The sequence below is a fragment of the Lineus longissimus genome, chromosome 6, assembly GCF_910592395.1.
Source record: "Lineus longissimus chromosome 6, tnLinLong1.2, whole genome shotgun sequence".
Classification (NCBI taxonomy): domain Eukaryota; kingdom Metazoa; phylum Nemertea; class Pilidiophora; order Heteronemertea; family Lineidae; genus Lineus; species Lineus longissimus.
This window is the reverse complement of record NC_088313.1, coordinates 8,778,519-8,801,162: the sequence shown is the minus strand read 5'-3', so window position 1 is coordinate 8,801,162 and position 22,644 is coordinate 8,778,519. Positions and strand designations below refer to the sequence as shown.

At 42.0% G+C, this 22,644-nt stretch overlaps 2 protein-coding genes across 2 annotated transcripts; one reads left to right on the top strand and one right to left on the bottom strand.

The window, feature by feature from the left end:
• The first annotated feature begins 14,037 nt into the window (after positions 1-14,037).
• LOC135489357 (putative nuclease HARBI1) lies at positions 14,038-16,232 on the top strand. Its single transcript, XM_064774672.1, has 3 exons — positions 14,038-15,053; positions 15,270-15,498; positions 16,054-16,232. Coding segments are annotated over exons 1-3 (1,077 nt in total). The 5' UTR covers positions 14,038-14,206; the 3' UTR covers positions 16,055-16,232.
• Positions 16,122-17,542, bottom strand: LOC135489934 (nuclear apoptosis-inducing factor 1-like). The gene is made up of 3 exons (XM_064775569.1): positions 16,949-17,542; positions 16,568-16,791; positions 16,122-16,314 (listed from the first exon to the last, which is right to left on the bottom strand). Exons 1-3 carry the CDS (start codon positions 17,540-17,542, stop codon positions 16,122-16,124), a joined length of 1,011 nt encoding a protein of 336 aa, XP_064631639.1.
• Between the last annotated feature and the right edge of the window lie 5,102 nt (positions 17,543-22,644).

Genomic DNA, 22,644 nt, shown 5'->3' with positions numbered 1-22,644 from the left:
TTACTCTGTATATTAGTCACTGGAAGATGGCCCATTTCATTCCTTGCTTCTACTTCACCTATAGTCTCATTGCAAACGCCTCAGTTCTATGATATCACATTCACTTTCAGCTGTCATGCAACGCAACAACTGTGCTATCTGCCATCGCACATCAACGAAGAAGTGCAGCCGCCCACATTCCACCTCACGTCTGTCCGACCAGCTGCAATCCTCGAGGACGCCCCACTGTACCACGATTTCACTACGATGTTTGACAAGAAGGAGCAGTGCACGAGATAGGCAAATGAGCAGACTTCCCTCGCTTGAGTTTCGGAAGAATGTTCCATATCGCGCTAAGCTGACCACTGCTGACCATGACAGGCGTGCATTGGACTGGTACAGGTTGGAACTGAACATTGAATATGCTGGTGGTGACGCTTTCTGATGAGAAGTTGGTCGTGACTGATGCAGTATCCTTGGACTTGTCCACAGCATCGTTCAATCATTGCTCTCTGTGCTGCCTTGATTCTGTACTTACCCAAATACTAAGACCAAATGCCTGTTGACTGTGCTTTAAGAGAGACTGGCGCCATGCCTAGAGATATGACTGACCCCTATTGGCAAATTTGTATGACTTTATCTTGCCTACCTAGCTGCTGCCTATAGTCTCCCTTTAACTGCGGAGCACTTCAAAGTCGATAAAATGCCATGTTCCACCTTTTAATGTGTTCAGACCGCCATTTTCAAAATAATCAAGTCAGGACACTGCCTTCTAGTCTCATAATAAATTTAGCTTTCCTCAATAATAACATTTCTTCTTCTTCAATGCTTTCATCATTCCAAACTTCTCCTCCTCTGACTTTTACAGGGATACAGTCATGGCAATCAAAACCCAAATACTGAGACCAAATGCCTGTTGACTGTGCTTTAAGAGAGACTGGCGCCATGCCTAGTCTCTCTTAAAGCACAGTCAACAGACACCAACCCCCTCAGACTCAGAAACCACAAACGCCCAACCCTTCCTGCTACCTTAATACTTCTGGATCTTGAGTGTACAGGCCTATAGCTATGGAAAATATGTCGAAGCGCACCTGACACTTAATTGTAAAGGTGCACTATATAAAAGCAGCGTACTTATTTTCATTTTTTGGCTGATGGAGAAAAAACATCACCCAGTTATTTATAGTTTTAAGCTTCAACAGCTTTTCCTGACACTCATGCTTTTAACAGAGCAGTAATGACAGCAGGTCCTAACTATAAAAAGGGACAGTTTCACATAAAGGGAAGGGCCCGCCAAAAAATGGGGAGTTTTGGACGGCCCGGTCGAACCTTAGGCGGGAATAAGGTTTCATTGATAAATATAAGGAGTTTCAAGGACCCCAAAACACTTGCAAGGTTTGAGAAATACTGGTCTGTCATTGGTTTACGTTTTCTTATCATCAACATACTCTCATCTTGAAAAAAAAGACAATATGTACCCCCAATGCGACCAATTTTTACTTTCATTTTGCAACATTATCGTTAACGCGCCCTTTGCAGATTGGTAAGGTACTACATGTATTTGGATGTTTTGCGACAAACTGCCCAGTCTAGTTTCTTTGCTTGCGGATAAATGAATAAGTTAAACTGCCGTTCCTTACTGTTGGAATCGAAGGAGAGAGGATAGGCCTACTATATTCATCTGATATTGCTAAGTCCTTTTTTGGAGTCTTCAAGGCTTAGCCTTCCGCTGCCAAATACAGTAGGCTATCCCGATGAAAACTGATGCGCCCAGGTATGTGTAACGTTACTCATGAAAGCAGACATCACATATACGGCGTTTTGTCTGGTACCGCTATATATATCATGTTCGTATCGCAATCGGTCCTCTTTCTAAGGTTATTTGGTTTCCATGGTTTCCACGTCCCCACCCGACTCGAAGTCCATATATATGTACTACTATTCTTTGCATTCTCCATCTTTTCTTTGCTAAAACATCACTTCTATTACTATTGACGATGTAACATGTCCTAACTGCATTCCGCTATCATCACCGACTTTATTTATATACCAGAAGACTGGCCTCTGTGTAGCCGATTATGTAACCCATAGTTAAAACAGCTGACAGCACCCAGGGGATCCACGTGCTGCTCGCGAATTTTCAACTCGTAGTCAACAAAAAGTTGTAAAGTTATGTAAATAAGCTTCCTTATATGGAACTAGTGACGTCACACAGTAGTTTGTAATTTCGCTACAGATGTCACTACTGCTCTCGGTTGTAAGACGATTCAATCTCTTTAAAGGACACTCCTACAATTTGTGATGAAAATGGTAGAACCTACGACATCAACACTTTCTTTGGTGATAGGTAAAGTAAGATAACATTTGCTGGGCCAACAGGCCTTAGCCAATTACTCTCTCATTAGGCTCAAGCTTATCCCAGCAAAATTAAGGAGTTAACTCCCCTGGATGGGATGCTAAGTCCATTGCAGGACACCTCCCCAGCTAAACTCGTACCCATCACCAATGATCACACCTGGGTCAGAAATATTAATTCTTGCAAACCAAATATTTCTTTCCGAACTTACACGCAAAACCGTTAGAAAAATTCAGAAAACATGAAATTCAAATTGTTATCTTTGTTTGGAAACGTGTCTAGTTATGACATAAGAAGACGCTTTAGGGCCTGAAATGAAAAACTCCAAAAGCACCATTTTTGAAAGTACAAGTGATATCTATACTATAATGCGTGTTGTGGCCGCTAAATAGGAGGCGATTTTTGTTTCAAAATTGGGCCTCGGAAATGCGTCGAATTTTTGCAACTTTTGGCTTCGTAGGTGTGGATCATAAGTAAGAGTGTCACTGAGGGTGTCATACGTCGAATATCTTGGTGGTTTTGGAATAAATAACAACTTTGTGGAGATGACGTCAACTGGAGAGCTCCAAGTAATCTCTTCGCCGAGAAGTCCATCAGTAATCTCTCTGCATTACCATCACGAAAATTGCCGAGCCACCTCCCACCTCCGCTATTAACCAATCAGATGTCCTGTTCAAATGGTCCCTTCCATGCAAGCATCATCCACCAATCAAAATCCACGTCACTGACGCCAGCATGCAAGATGGCGGCGCCCATATCTGAAGGAAAAATGAGACAAGACCACTAATGAATATTCATAGGTTGGAGGGTCGAGGCCTATCAATTAGGCAAGTCTACAGATATAAAGAAATTATTTGATGAAAAAATTAATTTCGAATTTTGCTAATTGGGTAATAGGGGGCGTGTTTTGAGTTTTTTCTGCCAGTTGGCTGAAAAGAGTGGAAATATCAAAGTCTGTCTAATTTGTCGATTATCAAAAAATTTCCGTGGTCAATCACCATTTTATTTTTCACCATTTACTTGCCCGACTGTCCGGAATAACATAATCTAAATTTCAGATTCATAACACCACGCGTTCTTTGATGCGTCGCGGTCAAACATTGACAATTTAACTGCTAAAAGGCTTAAAAAATCAATTGTGGTCTTGTCTCAAATGAAGACAAGACCACTAATGAATATTCATAGGTTGGAGGGTCTAGGCCTATCGATTAGACGAGTGCATGTTTTTAACTCTCAAGTACATATTTGGAGAGGTATTGAAAAAATATTTGTTGTGGCAAGTCTACAGATATATACGGAAGCGTATTAGTGCCAACAAAAAAAATAAAAAACTAACTCATACGTACGACTTATTATCTTATTCATTTAACTTATTGACTCATACGTACGACTTGTTATCTCATACGTACGACTTTTATCTTATACATACAACTTATCATCCCATACGTACGACTTATTATCTTATACGTACGACTTGTTATCTCATACGTACGACTTATTATCTCATACGTACGACTTGTTATCTCATACGTACGACTTATTATCTCATATGTACGACTTATTATCTTATATGTACGACTTATCATCTTATACGTACGACTTATTATCTCATACGTACGACTTGTTATCTCATACGTACGACTTGTTATCTCATACGTACGACTTGTTATCTCATACGTACCAGTTACCATACGCTATACGGATCTGGTTCTGTCGAATTCTAAAATTGCGCGTCTATTTCTATATGGGGCTCAATTACAAAGAGATTATAAAAACACTAGCTCATGTCGACGGCATCATACTCAGTCTCCGGACCTTGAACCGGATCCTCTCCAAGTCTGGCTTATGCAGACGCAAGAATAAGGCTGACATACTTGACGTTGCTTTGTTTATAATGAAAGAGGTGGAGGCGGCAGGGAAACTTCATGGTTACAAGTTCATGCACTTGAAGTGCATACAAAACGGACTTGTCTTCACTCAAAATGAAGTTCGTTATCAACAACATATCATCGATCCTGAGGGAGTTGCATACAGGCGACGGAACAGGCTGAGAAGGCGCCTTTATCAAAACCCGGGACCCGACTTCGCTTGGCACATTGATGGGTATGACAAGTTAAAACCGTTCGGCACATGCATCAATGGGTGCATTGATGGTTTTTCCAGATTCCTCGTGTGGCTTGAGCCTATCGTACAAACAGTGATCCGGCCGTTATTGCGAGTTACTTCATGCAAGCAATTCTAAGTCGAACGGGTTGCCCGAAAAGGCTAAGGATGGATCCAGGTACTGAGAATTGACATGTCGAGATATGCAGAGGTTCATGAGACATGACCACGTTGATGAGTTCAGCAGGCGAAGTGTCATATTTGGATCAAGTAACCACAATCAAAGAATCGAGTGCTGGTGGTCAATGAATCGAAGACAAAATGCTCAGTTTTGGATGAATCTGATCCAAGAAATGAAAGAAAACGACGACTTCTCAGGTGACCGCTTGGACAAATGTTTGACCCAATTTTGCTTCATGCAATTAATTCAGGTAAGCCCTGGTCCAGAATGTCTTATTAGCTTTACCGCCGAGTTCATAGCTAGTTACCGGTACATGTAGGCCTACCGGTAAGTGGGGGTGAGATCGGTGCATGACAACACTTCATTGATGTTTAACTCACCCAAAGATGAGTACAAAATACATAAATAGATAGATGAGGAAATTATATTATCAATGCAGAGTGTTGTGAACAGAATATTTTACAGAAGTATTATAACCTATACACATCTCTTTCTTTTCCAGAACGATCTTGACGAGCTTGTCCACTTGTGGAATTGTCACAGAATTCGTCCCTGTCGTAATCAAATAGCGCCTAGTGGTAGACCGCTGATGATGTACAACCTACCACATCTCGTCGGGGGAGAAAGCCAAATTTGCGCGGTAACGGACCAACAGGTAGATACATGCCTCACAGAATGCACACCCAAGGGCCGTCTTCCTTGCAACGAAGACGTTTTTGACTTGTCGTGCCTATTAATGACAGAAGCTGGCTTGTCTCTCCCGACAACCCCCACGGAGGGGCTTTTGTTGTACAGATACCTGAGAAATGAAATTCTTACAAATCTTTGAGGTTGCTGTGTCTCGCTTCCTAGGCACAATCACTAACTGATCCAAAAACTGACTGGTAGGCCTTCTTCCAAGGTATGCAAGACTGACGACGTCTGGGGAATGTCCCTCTCACGGCAAACCTGAAACTTTCATGTCCTTGTAGCTGCCGTATCAGTTGTTCAGGTGCGAGAGGGGCTTATAGCGACTTTTAACGTGATGTGTGTACTTATTCATGTATAATATATTCACATAGTGGTATTACGATTGTTATAAAATGAATAAAGTAAGGCATGCACTGAAAAACATGTTTAAGTTTACTTTTCCAAAGTTGGTAATGTAGAAAAGTGTGCTAAACCTCAGAAGAAGGTGATGATGATTACAGGATGATTACAGGATTTCAACCGTGGCTCTGTCAGGACAAAAATGCTGGATGCTCTTCCAGCCATTTCAAAATTCAACTGTGTTCCCAAACTACCGGTACGAATACCGGGATGTTGCCGCCTGCTCTACCAATCAAACAATGGTACGACTTAATACAATTGTGTATAACACCAAGAATATATATTCTTGATAATACCAAGAATATATTACCTATGAGTAATATGTCAAGGATTTATGATAATACACATCCATACCGATCGTCTGACAACCAAGAATTTCAGAACAGTAACAAAAACAAGTATAGAAAATGCGTTTTATTGGTAATGGGACTCGGCATTCCTTTCAGCAAACAATATGCCATAAACAAAATAAGTCAGCTACTTTAATAGTTGATGGCACAGATAATTACAAACAACATGTTGGGGGGGCTCTCTTTGCACCCCCTACCAAACACAACCAAAATAGGTCAACTATTAATCGTGGCATATAAGGTACAATTACAATCAACGATTAGATTGAACACAGGGTGGGGGGCTCTCTTTGCACCCCCTATACCATAGACAACCAAAATAGGCCAACCATTAATCTTAGCCCAGGTAATGATACTTTTAAAACACATATTGCAGCCATGCACATTGGCATTTATTGTGGAGAGGACTCAAAAGGCTCATGAAAATATCCCTAAAACCGTTGATAAGGAAAACACAATGTGCCTACGCCATGTCCATTTTGTACGAATCTGGATTGTCGAGCACCGATTTCAATTCCATCCGAAAATCCGGGTAGGTTTGATAGGTGCTCGGCAATTCCAGAGTCGGACATGGACCACACGTTCTAAATATTGGACGCCGTTCGACTCCCTCAAGTCGGCTGAAGGTAACGTTGATCCCATCAACTACGATACTGTCGGCCCCCGTCATTAACCTCAAAAAACCTTTCAAAGATGCTTCGTCAAGTGCAGAAATGAATCGCTTAAGGAATGAAAAAGTATTTCGTTCGGCCCTTGTTGTTGTTATAGCCCTCAGCAACTTGTTTAATCGTCTTGGTGTTGGCCTCCTTACCTCGTACATCTCTGTTATTTGCGTACAAGTGGGTAGCTTTGGTTGAAGAGTATATTTTGAAACTTCCGCCATTTTATCCAATATGTACATTGGCTTTTGAATTATTTCCTTATGGGCGATCTGTATCAGGGTGCCTCTGATGTTTTCTGAGGGTATCGAGGTATACCCAAAGCGATCCAATAGCTCTTCAAACCTTTCTTGGTTCTCTTCATCTAACGTCCCCGCCATGGCCTCCTTCACAACATCTCGGTCTACCCCACTTAGGTACGTTATGAACGATTCATACAAACATTCCGGTGTCACCTGCTGCTCTCCTAGCACTAGGGCTACAGTAAAAGCTTTTGCAAGCATTAGTGGAAAGAAACCATGATCTATGTAACCCTTCATGAGTATTCTTCCAACGGCTTTCCATTCTTCATCTTGCCAGTGAGCCAATATAACAGGAACTCTGCATTCCTCCCCCTCTGAAGCACGTAAAACAGTTCTTTCCAGAACAGAGAGTATGTATCCCTCGAAACGCCGCTACTGTCGATACCTCGCTCATCAATGAAAGAACATCTGGTTGGTGAATCTACGATTTCAGAGTCCTTGAAATTTGTAACCATTTCCTCCATAAGTTTTGCCCTGTGGAGCGTTGTGAAGGTTGAGCTGACGCCCCTATAACCGGATGGATTGTCCAAGATCTCATGAAATGACGGTTCAACTTCAAGCGAGGGTTCAAAACCAAATGATAACGAGTGACTGGCAACTGACGCTGTCGGCATTCGTAAAGGTGATTCATGGTTTGCAGCCGGCGGATCGGCACCTGATGACGTAGGTAATGGCGAATTGTGATTGTCATCCAGTTCGGCAACTGATGCTGAAGGCTTTGGCGATGCTGAAGGCTTTGGCGATGCTGAAGGCTTTGACGATGCTGAAGGCTTGGACGATGGTTATTCATGGCTAGCCTTGGATGTACCTCTGGCGCGGAAATGAACTATATCAGGAAGTGTTGGTGGAAAATCTTCCATGGCAGGTATATTGGACTTAAAGCGGGGCAAAGTTGTTGTAGGTCTGTTCGGCTCTACAGTGTGTTCAGCGATTGGAGTGGATGTTGTTACAAGCTCGCAGCTTCCAACAAAAGGTAGCGTGTCGTCACCCTCCCAATAATGGTAGTCTGGACTTACTGGCCCTGTCTTTACTACTGTTGAGTTCGGACTAAACGAAATGATAGGCATGTGATCATTTACCTCTTCTTCGTCGTCGACCACACCGGCAACATCAGAACTTGTCCTTTCTATCAAACGAGTTGACAAGTACACCCTCACCAAACCCATTTTAACCTCTTCATAGATGTGCCCAACGGTTGCACCATCGGGAAGTTTCCCTTCCTGAAAATCGAGGATGTCGCATGATACATCCTCTATGCGACAACATTTTGATTTGCCGTTTGTAAAGAAGAGATTCTTCGCCTAGAAGTTTTTAACATTGTCACTTTCCTCGTTCCTCTGATCTGCTTCCCTTGATGCAGCCAGCCGATTTCGATCATCCGAGTGGTCTTTTTGTTCCCTTTTCCTTTGCTCTTGGTATTGTGCTCACCATCTTTCTTATCGTCGCTACCCTTTCCTCCTGCCGAATACAATCCCATTTTTTCGTGGAGCTTAGTAAACAGTGTTCGCTTTTCTTACTCGTGATCAACCCTTGTACTAGTGCCGGTTGCTTGATGCAAACTTCTGGATCCCTCATCAAATTTGAAGTGACGAATGGCCAGTCGATCCCCTATGATCGGCACATAGGTACTCAGCTCTACATCACTCAACAGCTGGATATTCATGTGATCGATCTGCAATCAGAGGAAAAAGGATGCTGTCATTTCTTTCCTAATAATTAAACTACATGTTTCTTTTTAGATAACGTAGTTTATTTGAATTAACTTTTTTATAATTCCCCCAGGGTTGTAATAATTGAATAAAGGGTTGTGACATTGGCTGTGTCTCTGGTATGACTGCTAATAGTTTTTGTGAAGGTGAACTTTATGGGATGGAAGACCTGCCCAAGAGCAGGGTTGCATTATCACTGGCCGGATCTCGGAGGTAGAATTTTTTGTGAATGACCAGTTGTGACAGAAGATATAAATAAAGCTAACACAACAGGCTACCTGTGAGTCATTGCGCCTGTCGGCCTGTGTAACAGTCCCATGGCTGCTGGAATAGGGTGACAGAGGCCTATATACCGGCATCAACAATTTTATGCGAGGCCTGCATTGGCTACCTACTTTGTCTTTTTCCAATCGTTCTAAGACATCTTCCCCACATCTTTCCCTCATAAACTCCAGCCACCTCAGTTTGTTTTTCTCCTCTCCGGCCATCACCTGAAACAATAAACGTAGGCCTATACAATCTTGATCAGTAACCCGCACCGCCAACTTCGATATATATATTTTCAAACTCAGAATATTGAATATAAATATAGGCCCTATATATGTTGAATAAAAGACGAGAGTGTGTCGGTTCTTGAGGCTTGAGATTTATAACTACACAGTTGTGTCACTTCATTCCGTGATCCTCATCAAGATATGATCGGCCTAGGCCTATAAGAGACATCGTTTGTACAGACTACAGGGGCGGATCCAGCGTAGCTGGATGGGGGGTGGGGGCTCTATTGAGGGCGAAGCCCGAATATGTGAGCACCGCAGGCGCGAACTTTGGCGGGGGGTCTAGGCCTAATGGGGGACCTCCTCCACAAAAAAATTGAAACTGAGATGCTCTCAATCTCGTGCGTTTCCCAGGTATCTGAGAGACAATATTAATATTGGGCGTTCTGTTCATATTGACCTGGCCATCTGGACTGACAATACCTACCAAACTGTACAGATGCTGAGCTAATCAGAGCCGATCGACAGGACAAGCAAAAATCGGTGCGCACGTGGTGAGAATCAAAATGGCAGCTATACGCGTAGCGTATCGGAGGCCCTCTGGTGGCGAGACTGAGAGTCTACATGTATTCAACTACGTATGAGATAATAACTCATACGTATGAGATAATAACTCATACGTATGAGATAATAACTCATACGTATGAGATAATAAGTCGTACGTATGAGATAATAACTCATACGTATGAGATAATAACTCATACGTATGAGATAATAAGTCGTACGTATGAGATAATAAGTCGTACGTATGATATAATAAGTCGTACGTATTGAGATAATAACTCATACGTATGAGATAATAAGTCGTACGTATGAGATGATAAGTCGTACGTATGAGTTATTATCTCATATGTATGAGATACTAACTCAAACGAATGAGATAGAAAGTCGAACGAATGCGATACTAACTCGAACGAACGACTTAATTAGTCGTACGTATGAGATTTTTTTTTTTTTGGCACTAATACGCTTCCGTAGATATAAAGAAATTACTTGATGAAAAAATTATTTTTCAAATTTTGCTAATTGGGTAATAGGGGGCGTGTTTTGAGATTTTTCTGCCAGTTGGCTGAAAAGAGTGGAAATATCAATGTCTGTCTAATTTGTCGATTATCAAAAAATTTCCGTGGTCAACTACCAGTTTATTTTTCACCATTTACTTGCCCGACTGTCCGCAATATCATCACAAAATTTCAGATCCCCAACCCCACACAGTATTTGATGCGTCGCGGTCAAAATTGACAATTTAACTGCTAAAAGGCTTAAAAAATCAATTGTGGTCTTGTCTCCATTTACACTACATTTTGGGTCAATTTAGTGAAAAATTTGAATTTGCTCAAATCACTCTAATTCATTTTGAATATTGTATTGCTGATGATTTAAGGTCAAAACAAGCTAAAATAATGAGAGAAAAAAACAAACTTAATTTGACCCCAATATGAGCCAACCTAGCCCCGGTCTAAGTTCGGTTTCATTTTAACAAGTCTTGTTGTGTTGCCATTCATTTTGTAATTTCTTTGAAACTACTTAGGCCTTGATTCTGAAAGTTGTGCCCTAAGCATAACAAAATTTCAGATTCACAACCCCACGCAGTATTTGATGCGTCGCGGTCAAACATTGACAATTTAACTGCTAAAAGGCTTAAAAAATCAATTGTGGTCTTGTCTCAATGCTGCTTTTTCACCTCGAGACAGCCATTTATTCACAAATAGCTCATCTTAGGACACAATGTACCCAACGGGAGACAAGATTTACGCACATACCGGTAACTTAAACCATTCTGGCGCTAATCGCTGGCTGATATCGAGTACATCACCAGTCTGCACCATCTTGGTTTTCCGAGAATTGGTTTAGCATTGTGGACGCCTGTACATCATGTACATGGTTACATAGTTCCGTTTTCAAGAAGTATTACACTCATTAAAAAAAGTGTGTAACAATTTTCACTACTCATGCCATTCATGTTTTAATCATTGACCCTTACCGAGGCCATTCATTGTGTGTTATGCGTAATTCACTTGTAAATAAACACATTCATGTTTAATACTTGAGTTTACTCTTTCTTTGTTGTTATATAATTGGGTGGAGGTTTGGTGTAGGCTTTGCTTGTATGGAAGGTGTGATTGGAGTGAGTTGAAGCTTGAGGTTGGTGAGAGCGAGAGGACTGACTGGTATTTGCTGTGGGGTAGGTTATATTTTGAATTAGTCATTGATGAATTTGATGAATTAGATTAATTGATAAGGTTAGCTTGTGAATAGACTTTATTGATGTTGAGTTTAGAGACAAATTGAGTCTTGGTGTGTGGTTGAAGTTTGATACCTCGGTTTTGATACGTCCTCTGAAGTAGTATAATGCGAAGATGCCAAAGATAGTAATTGTAGTGAACGTGTATACATGTATATCCTGTGTAATTTGTATGTTTGGTTAATTGTATTTCATTTACTTTATGTGTTTCAGTTTTTCCGAGTTTGAAATAAACCTGCTGTGATAAGGATACTCGAGTTGGTTGAATGAATTTGAGACCTCGATCCTTACAAAGTGCACCCCATTTACACCAAACCCACAACATACCAGCACCCACACAATCCGATGTTTATACCTTGAACAACCCGCGCCACGGATATATGCCTTAGGATAAAGACTAAAACGAGATTGAAAACTGCATGCCATTTGTTCACGCCTTTACCGACCTTGACCAAACATGCTCTTGAGAACACGCCTGACTCACGTTATGTCATCATTGTATTCTGGTGCAAAAAAGCAATGACACGATCATTGAAATGACGTGCACTGATGACATCATCATGAATCGCAGGGCGGGAACATCGCTTGGTAGTGCACTACTAAAACAGCTCACTTGCGCTAACAGGATGTTTTGTCATGCTAGAACTTCAGATCTAACCGATGCAATAATACTTTAGATCAATCTATTTTGGAGGCAAATGAAAAGCCATGAATTTCAGCTTTAGTCCTAAAATGCAATAAACCAGGTTTTCATATTTTTGTAATTTTTCATGATGTTTTCACCCTACAACTACCTGAAATATCACAAATCTCTAACTTGAATAAGCCTCTCTATCAAAACGTGAATTTTTTTGGATAACAGGAAGTCATAGAGTTATCACTCGTATTTGTATACCTACCTCACCATCAGTTTTACATTCTGGATCCATATCAACTTCATCACTACCATCTCCACTGCCCAGCTGGTAATTACCAATATCGTTATCATCGCCACCACTAGTAGCGCAATCATTGGAAATGATATCCTCCTAAAAAGCAATATGAACTAGAAATTTGAAATTTTCTTGTCAGCAAATTTGATAGCCCCCACTTGTACTTGGGGGTATTGCTGGAATCTTCTACAGCCAGTATTGGGAAGAAGGGAAAGAACAGGAAGATATAAAGAAATATACTGTGGCCGCTCAGTTAAGCGGTCTTCTAGTCTCATACCTATATATAATATCGCCAACCCATAGTTCCCTTGCTAACACGGGATTGGGCACATAAGTTGAGTAGGTATGGCCAAAGATAAAAGACCAGGGTCCGGATTCACAAAGCCCTCTTAGATTTCTATACTCAGAGGTCTCTAAGACACCACTTTCGTGAACACTTGCGCATTCACTGATTGATATTCACAAAGCAGTGTACGTAATTGCGTAGGGTTAAGTGAACACGGAACAATACGCAAATGCGTAACTCGTGGAAGGTTTCACGCAGCCCACAGATAAGCCAGCAGATCAAGACACATATTGTATTTTGATTTTCCATCAGGGCCGAAGCAGATGCATTATTGGCCCTGGTAAGTATGGAGGAGTCCATCACAAGCTACTCATGTTCCTCACTTGGATGGGGTCTTTTGCCTGCCCTCGCATAGGCACAAGGTACAAGGAACCTCGGTTTTACGTCTCATTCGAAGAGACAAATTTCAGCGGAGAGAGCCTCCTTCTCGACCCCAAGGAGACCCCAGGCTACAGCAGGGAAAATACTTCAGGCCCTGTTTTCCACAAATTTGTTCAAAATAACACACAGGTTATGACCAGATTTGCGTCTTTTAAATTCGACTGCTCATCAACCGTACTAGTGACGTCAATTTGTTTGCCAGCAAACTGAAGGCACTTGTGATGTCCGTTGTTGGTAAAGTTTTCATGCTTGTAGGCTTCACGGTCGTGGAGAAATCGGCAAAGGACTAATTCTAACCGAGACAAGGTGAAAAAATGTGTCATTTAAAAGAATAATTCGGCACTTAAAGGGTTAAATCCTACCTTGCTTGTTTAGACAAAGCCATCTTGCCTTCCATCGCCCAAACGTCCTTTCGATTACGGAACGAATTCGCCGATGATGCGAATTGTACCGCCTCTCGGCTTTATCAGCTGGGTGACGAACTGGAGTAAGCAGCCAATATTGTAGAGGGTACGCACTGTCTCCGAGAAGATAGGAACCATGTCCTTGGCCGCGCTGCAACTGTGCCTTCAAATCGCTATTTGACCAAATAAATGTGTCGTGGGTTGATCCTGGCCAACGTGCCTCAGATCGATCAACTTCATATCAGCCGTACACACCCCTTGAACATTTATTGCATGATATTGTATTCGGCAAATGTATGTTTCCTCGTTTTCAGAAGGACATTTACTAGGAATCAAACTGCCGTCGACACAACCTAAAATGTTGGGAATCCTCTGTCTGTCCGTATAAAATTCCTCTGAAATCCGTTCCTGGGGCCTTATTCATGAAGCCTTCTTAGGGCCTAGTAAGCACTTACGTATTACTAGGTCGTTATTAGCGAATTACGCGGTATTCACGAAGCACCCGTAACTTCAATCTATTTCGCAAGTCGTTACTAGTGTTACGTGAGGTGTTCGGGCTTCTTAGCGTGTTATCAGTCCATGCTTAGATAGTTGGACACATTTTTACACAAGGAGCATGGCTGCGGCGTTGATTGTGTTGGAAAATTTGGAAGCAAGGCGGGCTTTACGACGGCAGCGTGTGTTTAGAGATCGTCTACAACCGCTTGACGTCTATGATGACGTAGATTTGTACAGACGATACCGGATGACTCGGCCGGTCCTTCTCGAAGTTATCGACCTGTTGCAGGATGACATTGCCCCGTATACGCTGCGCTCGCACGCCGTTCCAGCAACTCTCCAAGTTTGCGTTGCGCTTAGATATTTTGCTACTGGCAGTTTGCAGTTGGACAATGGAGACATGTCAAATGGCTTGAGTCAACCTACGATATCAAGGATTATTACCAGAGTTGCAACTGCTTTGCAGGGTAAAGCAAAACATTTCATAACATTTCCTCGAACAGCTGCTGAGCAAGAACGTCAGAAGGAAGGATTTTATACAGAACGCCATCGGATTCCGAACGTTATTGGCTGCGTAGATGGATCCCTTATTCCGATCAAATGTCCATCCGTAAACGAGAATGCATACGTGTGCAGGAAACAGTGGCATGCCATTAATGTGCAGGGGATTTGTACTTATGATTTGAAATTTTCAAATATAGTAGCCCGATGGCCAGGTGCCACCCATGATGCGTTTATCTGGTCCAACTGCAATTTAAAGGTGAAGATGGAACGCGGCCTGAATGATGGAGGATACTTGCTCGGTGACAGTGCCTACCCACTTAGACCCTGTCTCATGACCCCAGTCTCCCGCCCAGCAGATGCAGCGGACAGACAATACAACGTTCACCACAGGCGAGTACGAAACATCATTGAACGAACCTTTGGAAGATGGAAAAACCGATGGAGGTGCTTGCACAAAGAAGGTAAATTATGTCCTTATTGGTGAATCAGGAGAGATCGCCAGTTTCTAGACACCGACCGCACCTGTCTGCAAATGGCTATTATAGCCATTCTCAGACAGTGCTGCAGCATTTCACCCCATAACATTGCTGCATAGACTGCTTTGCAGTACAAGTTCCATTTCGATTTCGACTGACTTTCCCCATTCTCATTTCTTTAATAAGATGCCTTTTTTGCAGGTGGAACTCTTCGATTAAGCCCCGAGAAGTGTTGCTCGGTGATCATTGCAACATCTGTGCTACATAACATCTGTGAAAACCACGGCCTCCCTGTCCCAAACGACCCACCAGCCAATGTGGATAATCCCGATGATGACGTCAACAATAGACCAATCCTCGATGTCGATGTCGAAGAAAGAGATGTTGGAGAAAGGGCACGCTTGATAGATCAGCATTTCAGGAATATGTAGTATGTATTTAAAACAGAACTTTATTTCCAATTAACCCAAACATTTTAATTGATGTGTACAACCAAAATGGTGGTACATGTAACAAGAGACGTTTTCAACATCATGTTACAATCAACAACGATAAACAGTAAGGTTGTAGAGCATTTGATTACTGGCGAGACTGCCAAACTACAATTCCAACGATCTTCTTTCATCAACAAATAAACATCATGTTTGTACAGAACAATGTACTGTGATCAAGGTATAAATTCATACCAACAACCAACACGATTTTGATGAAAGCACAATCTTATCAGTTATTCCTTACTTCACTATCTATCTAACAAACAATGTAGCAGTTATACAGCAACAACATCACTTTAAAATTGCGTGATATATGTAGGTCACTCTCCTTTGGCCATTTTTTCAAGTACAGAGAATGCCGATGACCTGGACTTGTACTCCTTTGGTTTTGAGCCAGTTTTCTGGGATTCGCTGGTTTCCGTAACAGCATCCACTAGTACCTCCAATAGCCATACTGCCTTTTTTGCGAGATGAACCTTTGTTTCTTCCAGATGAAGCCGTTGTTCTTCCACGTCAAGTCGCTTGCTCTCGATTTTGACCCGTTCCTTCTCCACATCAATTAGTTCAACGGCATGTGAAAGCTTCTTATCTGCGAGAGACAAACCAGTTGAAGACGCCTTGGAAGAGCCAGCAGTGGGACGACAGCTCTTGGGTTGTCGGGCAGGACTTGGCGGCGTTGAAGGGGATCGGGTGTCATCTTCTGAGCTGCTATCGTTCGGGCGCGTGATGGTTGCTGTAACCTTACGAATTCTCTGGAAAATACATTTGATAGACTTAAATGCAAAAAGCCATTAAACATGAGTGAGGTCTTAGTATGTCTTTAGTTGTTATTTACTTCCTTCTCATATAGAAGGCCAGTACTGAAACGGGCACATCAGGAGATACGTTTTCTTTCATAATAACGACACAAGCAAATGAGAAAAAGCATTGCACAGATCGTTGTGCAGCCACCTGGAAAGTTGCGATCTTCCCTTATTACTGCTTATGCCTCCAATAATCAAAAACCTATTTACCTCGGGTGATTTCCGCAATTCAACGGTATGGAATGTATGCAATGACTTCTTTGCTGCGACAGACAAACCAGTTGAAGACGCCTTGGAAGAGCCAGCAGTGGGACGACAGCTCTTGGGTTGTCGGACAGGACTTGGCGGCGGTGAAGGGGATCGGGTGTCATCTTCTGAGCTGCTATCGTTCGGGCGCGTGACGGTTGCTGTAACGTTACGAATTCTCTGGAAAATACATTTGATAGAATTAAGTATTGAATGCTATGTAAGGATGAAATATCTCGTCAAGAGCCAAGCGCCTAAGATGGCACTTTTGAATCTGTAGACAAATCGGGCGAAATGTAATGCAGGAAACTGGAGCGCCCGCAGACGACCAACCTACCTTCGATTTTTGAAGTGAGAGTGACGCATTCTGATCGAAATAAGAAATTTCGTCATCATCGGCTTCTGTGACAGACGGGGAAAACGGGTATTGCTGGTTCATGTCATCTTCAGGTAGGTCCAGCTCTTCTGTGTCCATACCAGTAGCGATTCCTTGTATCATTTCGACACCGATTAGGCCTACGATCCTTTGCTCGAGTTGCGTCAACTCGGACACATCATCGCCAAGGGGTTTGTTCCCGGTCCGCTTGGTCAGTACATTGATTTTTGCAGCCTTCTGTTTTGCCTTCGATTTCAGGTCATGCCATTTATGGTGAACTGCTTCGGTCGTTCTCCGGACGCTTGCCACACTGTTGATCTTAAGGGTTATTTCTTTCCACGTGTCGGACTTCCGCTTCAGCGTAATGACATCCGAAAACTTGCTGCTGATCACGGACCACTTCGATTCCACGAGATCAACTAACTTTATAATTTCATTTGGGGAAAAATTCACACCCCGTTTCCTCTTTCCTTCCTCGGGTGGTGGGACAACGGTCTTCTTTCCTTCCTCGGGTGGTGGGACAATGGTCTTCCTCTTCTTATTGGTTTTCTCCATGATGTTGTCAGGGTGGCGAATATCCATCAAATGATGGTAAGCACGTCCAATTACTGTATAAATACTCGATGCCTCTATTACAAACAGTCAATGAGGTGAGCTCAAGTGGATTACGTAACAATTCTATACAGATCACCTCAAGTGCGTACCTGATAATATTTCCCTACGAAGGGTTTAATAAGTAATACGGTAATAAATCGATGATAATGCTTTGTGAATAAGACGTAGTGTCTTACTTGGCAGTTACTAAAGTCTTACTACGAGCCACGTAAATCGTTGTTAGTAACAATTTTACGAAGGCTTCATGAATAAGGCCCCTGGGTAGCTATATCAGTAGGAAACTTTATGAAGTCGTGTGCTCTTCTCATCAAAGCTTCCGATACCCGTGTTACAATTCTCGAAACGGAAGACTGACTGATGTGAACATTATCAGCGTTGCCCAGCTGCAGATTTCGGGAGGCATAGAATCTTAGAGCTGTGAGGACTTAAAGTGAACTTGGCAATGCGTGTGACCGTCTTGTTGGATGGGCAACGTCTTGATCCAATAAGTCAATCACCTCTAAAATGACAGGCCTCGTCATCCGATAACGTCTAAATAATTTGTTATCATCGAAATCGTCCAGCGGGTGTACACGATCTCTAAATACCCTCTCCCGGCGACGACCTCGTCGGTTTTCCTCTTCTAACACAAAAAGGGCAGCAGCGGACTTTGACCGTTTGGCTTGCTTCGGCCTGAAATGAAGTTGATAGGAGAATATATAGGGACACTATAGATAGCAGCTAGGTAGGCAAGACAAAGTTACACGAAGCACATATCACAGTATGTCGAAATGATTCCTGCTTGTACGAAAAAATAAATTTAGTGCTGAATAGGACATGATCTAGGGCCCTCACTGTGTGTATTAGTCACCTGAAGATTGCCAAATTAGCACCTGGTTTTCTGGGCTTGGTTGTGTTTTAACCAGATGCATATTAGTTTTGGGCTTGAATAATGCTTAATTTTGATATCTTAAATAATGAATGACCGACTGAAAATACTTACGTGTAAGTCTGCTTCAGAAAAGACATCCAAGTTTAAAGGGAAATTCCTGCTTTTTTGAATCCTTCCACAATATTGTCGTATGTGAATGCCTTGTAGAAGGACCTGGCAAAACAAGCTGGCAAGTCGTATATGGTAATTCGACGAACAGGGTGACTCAGGTTCCACTCGTTCACAGCTGCACTGTAATATTTCTTTAGAGGACCATAAACTGAAATATCTAGCGGTTGAAGCTTGTGTGAACAGTTGGGTGGAAAGGTTACAATAGTTAGGCCATTTTCACGTGCTAGATCCACTACCTCCAAAGAGCAATGGCTGTCATGGTTATCCATAAGGAGAAGTGCAGGTTTTTCCTTGGAGCATCCCATATATTTGATGAAATGACGCAATACCTGGGGAAACAGTTCAGAGTTCATCCATCCGGTTGGAGTTGCTAATCCAAGTGTAGATGCTGGCGCCCCCTCCACCATATATTCTTTATAGTTCACTCTTGGAAATATCATTGCTGGAGGGAGTGCCTGCCCGACAGCATTGACACAACAACACACAGTCACAAGAGTCCCACGCTCTTGTGCAGTGATTTGCCCAACCTGTTTTGTACCTTTTTCAGCAATGATTTTGGGCACACTTTGTACCGTGGTGATTCCGGATTCATCCAGATTGTAAACCATATTGGCCTCAAATTTGTGTTTTGCAAATGCTTCACTCAAGAGGGCAAAGAATTCGTCTGCAGCTTTTTAGCTCACCTCTTAGCAGAGGTGAGCTTATCCCATACCGTGGCGTCCGTCGTCCGTCGTCGTCGTCGTCGTCGTCGTCGTCGTCGTCGTCGTCGTCGTCGTTGTCGTCGTCGTCGTCGTCGTCCGTCGTCGTCCGTTGTCCGTTAGCAGGGCACGTTTCGTAACTGTTAGAGCTATTGAGTTGAAACTTGGGACACATGTACCCTTATGTAATGACACCTTGGAGACCATGTTTCGGTTCGATTCGTTTCATGGTTTGGCCACCAGGGGGCCAAACGTTAAAAGGGAAAATATGCAATATCTCCCTTAATAGTAGTCGGGAAATTTTGAAAAAAATATGGTAGGTACTTCTAGCAAAGGTGCATCATATATCCTCCGGGTTTTTGATTTGACCTCCTTTTCAAGGTCACAGAGGTCAAATGGTGTAAATTGGCCGTTGGGATGTAACGATGGCACGTTTCTAAACTGCAATGACTATTGATACCAAATTTGGTACACATTTACCCCTTAGTCAGGTGATCTCAGGGACCGAAGTTTGGTCCAATATGATTCACCACTTGACCACCAGGGGGCAAAATCCAAAAACCTTAAAAATGTGATTATTCCTTAACTTCTTGCCCGATTGCCACCAATTTGATAACATGGGTACATCTAACCACCATACAGTATATGTCACACAGGTTTTTAATTTGACCTTCTTGTCAAGGTCACAGAGGTCAAATGGCGTAAATTCGCCGTCAGGCGGTAACTATGGCACGTTTCTTAACTACAATGACTATTGATCACAAATTAATTACACATGTACCCCTTGGTCAGGTGATCTCAGGTACCGAAGTTTGGTGCAATCTGATTTGCCGTTTGGCCTCCAGGGAGGGGGCCAAATCCTAAATTCTTGAAAATGCCATTATTCCTAGTAATGACTTGCCTGATTGGCACCAATTTTATATCATAGGTACATCTAATTCTAACAACCATTCAATGTGTCACCCGGGTCTTCTTTGATTTGACCTACTTTTCAAGGTCACAGAGGTCGAATGTACTGTAAATTGGCCATTTTGGGGAAATTGTAATTGCTCGGACCTACATCAAACCTAACACTACATGACACAATACCATGCTCTTTATCCATCTTTCCTCCACATGAGGTGAGCACAATGGCCCTGGCCATTTCATTTATTGAAACCATGGGCACGGGCATAATGCTTGTTGCCTCTGGTGACTTTAGACTTAGATTTTCATGACGACTAACCCGGACATCCATTCTCTACCAGCTTTTTCTTCACGGTTCCAGCTCTCTGGCACATTTCTACCAAGACGTGTAGCGTATTCGTAGGCAAGTGTTCTAACAGCTATATATCCCAGCCCATGGAACAATTTGGAGCAATTCAAGATGTACCTCTCAAGATGAGCTTCTTCTTCTCTTGTGAAAACCTGAAAAGAAAGAAAAGTGCAAGCCTTAGTTTTTTTTCTTAATAATCCTTGCATAACAGACAGCACATCTTTGGTGGTAGGCTCAAAACAAACTGACATTTTGTCAGGTTCCTATCAGAATAGTAGAGATTTCAAAGTGTGGGATACCTTTGTCACATTCCTGTTTTTATCAATAACCTAGATAACAAAGCCATGGAATACTAGTACTTAATTGAGGTCATCATTCCAAAGAAACAACTCAAGTTAAAGTGTTTAGTTCTGCCTACCTGTCTTTTTCTGTATAAATCCCTAGGCTGAAAATTTATTTCCTTGGTTTCATTTTCGTTTTCTCTTGCTTTCTGGCGGAATCGGATTAGTGTTGTCTTTGGTATATGTAGGTCCTTGGACACATCTCTTAATGACTTCCCCTTGTCAAGTTCTTCAAGTGCCCGTATCACCAAAGCACCATCATATGTTGCACGGTCAGTCTTGGGTTTGTTATTCCTTACCATCTTGATCTGAAAAAGAACATTGTATATCATAAATAGGTCTAAAGCATCACATGGATGACAATGATATCCAGTAAACCCAGTGGGGCACGTTGGACAACTGGTCCAACGTGCCTCAACCTTGCTGGTCCAACCTGCCCCATCTGAACTTTTTATAAACATGTGCATGCCACAGTGAGAGGGTGGATTGTCAACTCTAAAAACTTATTTCAAACTGTGCTCAAGTCATGATAGTTTAAGTTGATATAACTTGTTACATTTGATCCCCTGTACTAAAGGAGGGGTTACATCACAACTGAGATTTTCAAAAAGTCACTTTTTGTGTGTAAAATGAGAAAACTTACCGTGGAAATCACAAACTCAATCCAATCCTCATGTAACTTTTTGGTTGAAAGGCTTACCAAAAGAGGTCTCTTCGGTATGGATATGAAAATTATTGAAGCTGCTGTAACAAAAATATTAAGGGTGGTCCAACGTACCCACAGTCCAACCTGCCCCGCTCTCCCCTACACTCCATAATGCAGAGGTTCAGCTGTCTCGGTCAGGGAGTCGTGCTCTAAGTAACCTTAAAAAGTATGGCATCTTTGATAAAATTTAAATTCAAATTATTTATTTGCACAACTATCACAAGTACAGACAGTATGGCATATACATGCATGAATATTACAAAATAAAAGACATTACATTAAAACATATCATTAGTCACATTGGTAAAATTATATTGTCATTGCTCCTGAAGAGCTGCTTGCCTTTCGTAAAAAGCCCTGGAGATAAAAATAGCAGTCTTGATGATGATGTCGTGATCAGTGCTGCTCAATGAGGAAATAAAATCCGAATTGGAGAACAAGTGACTATCTTTACAAAAAGCAATATTCTTAAAATACTCATCTCTTAGTTTTTGAATAGAAGGACATCTAGCAAAAAAATGAAATTCTTCTTCTACTACGTCACACCCAAATGGACACAGACGCTTTTCCAACTGAGTACCAAAATGTCTACCTTTTTCGATGAGTAGGCTGTGATTGCTAAGGCGAAACCTAGCCATTTTGGAAAAGACCCCACGATTTTTTAATGCATCGAGGTAGGGCTCAAATTGATACTCTGTTTTAAAAGTTCTGTATGTCCTGAGTTTATTCTTTTGATTAGGATCCAACCTTCTGTCGTTTTTTAGGACAGAGAAAAAGTGAGTGCGATAAAAGGATTCAAGTGAATTGGAAACGCAAGTGCTACCAGAGGAAAGGTCAAAATCTTTCTGACATTTGGCATTCAATACATCAATAATTGCCGAGACCGACTTGTTGATACTACAAGACTGTGTGAGCTTATTGTCAATTTCATAAGCTTAATTGAAAATAGCATTACTGGAGGATTTAACATGAGATAAGTAGTTAAAAGTATGCTTGAACA

Coding starts and splice junctions, on each gene's coding strand:
- LOC135489357 (XM_064774672.1), top strand. CDS start 14,207: ATGGCTGCGGCGTTGATTGTGTTGGAAAATTTGGAAGCAAGGCGGGCT. Junction 15,054..15,269: donor GAGGTGCTTGCACAAAGAAG/GTAAATTATGTC, acceptor CCTTTTTTGCAG/GTGGAACTCTTCGATTAAGC.
- LOC135489934 (XM_064775569.1), bottom strand. CDS start 17,542: ATGGAGAAAACCAATAAGAAGAGGAAGACCATTGTCCCACCACCCGAG. Junction 16,792..16,948: donor TCTCACTTCAAAAATCGAAG/GTAGGTTGGTCG, acceptor TGTATTTTCCAG/AGAATTCGTAACGTTACAGC. Junction 16,315..16,567: donor AAATCACCCGAGGTAAATAG/GTTTTTGATTAT, acceptor TGTATTTTCCAG/AGAATTCGTAAGGTTACAGC.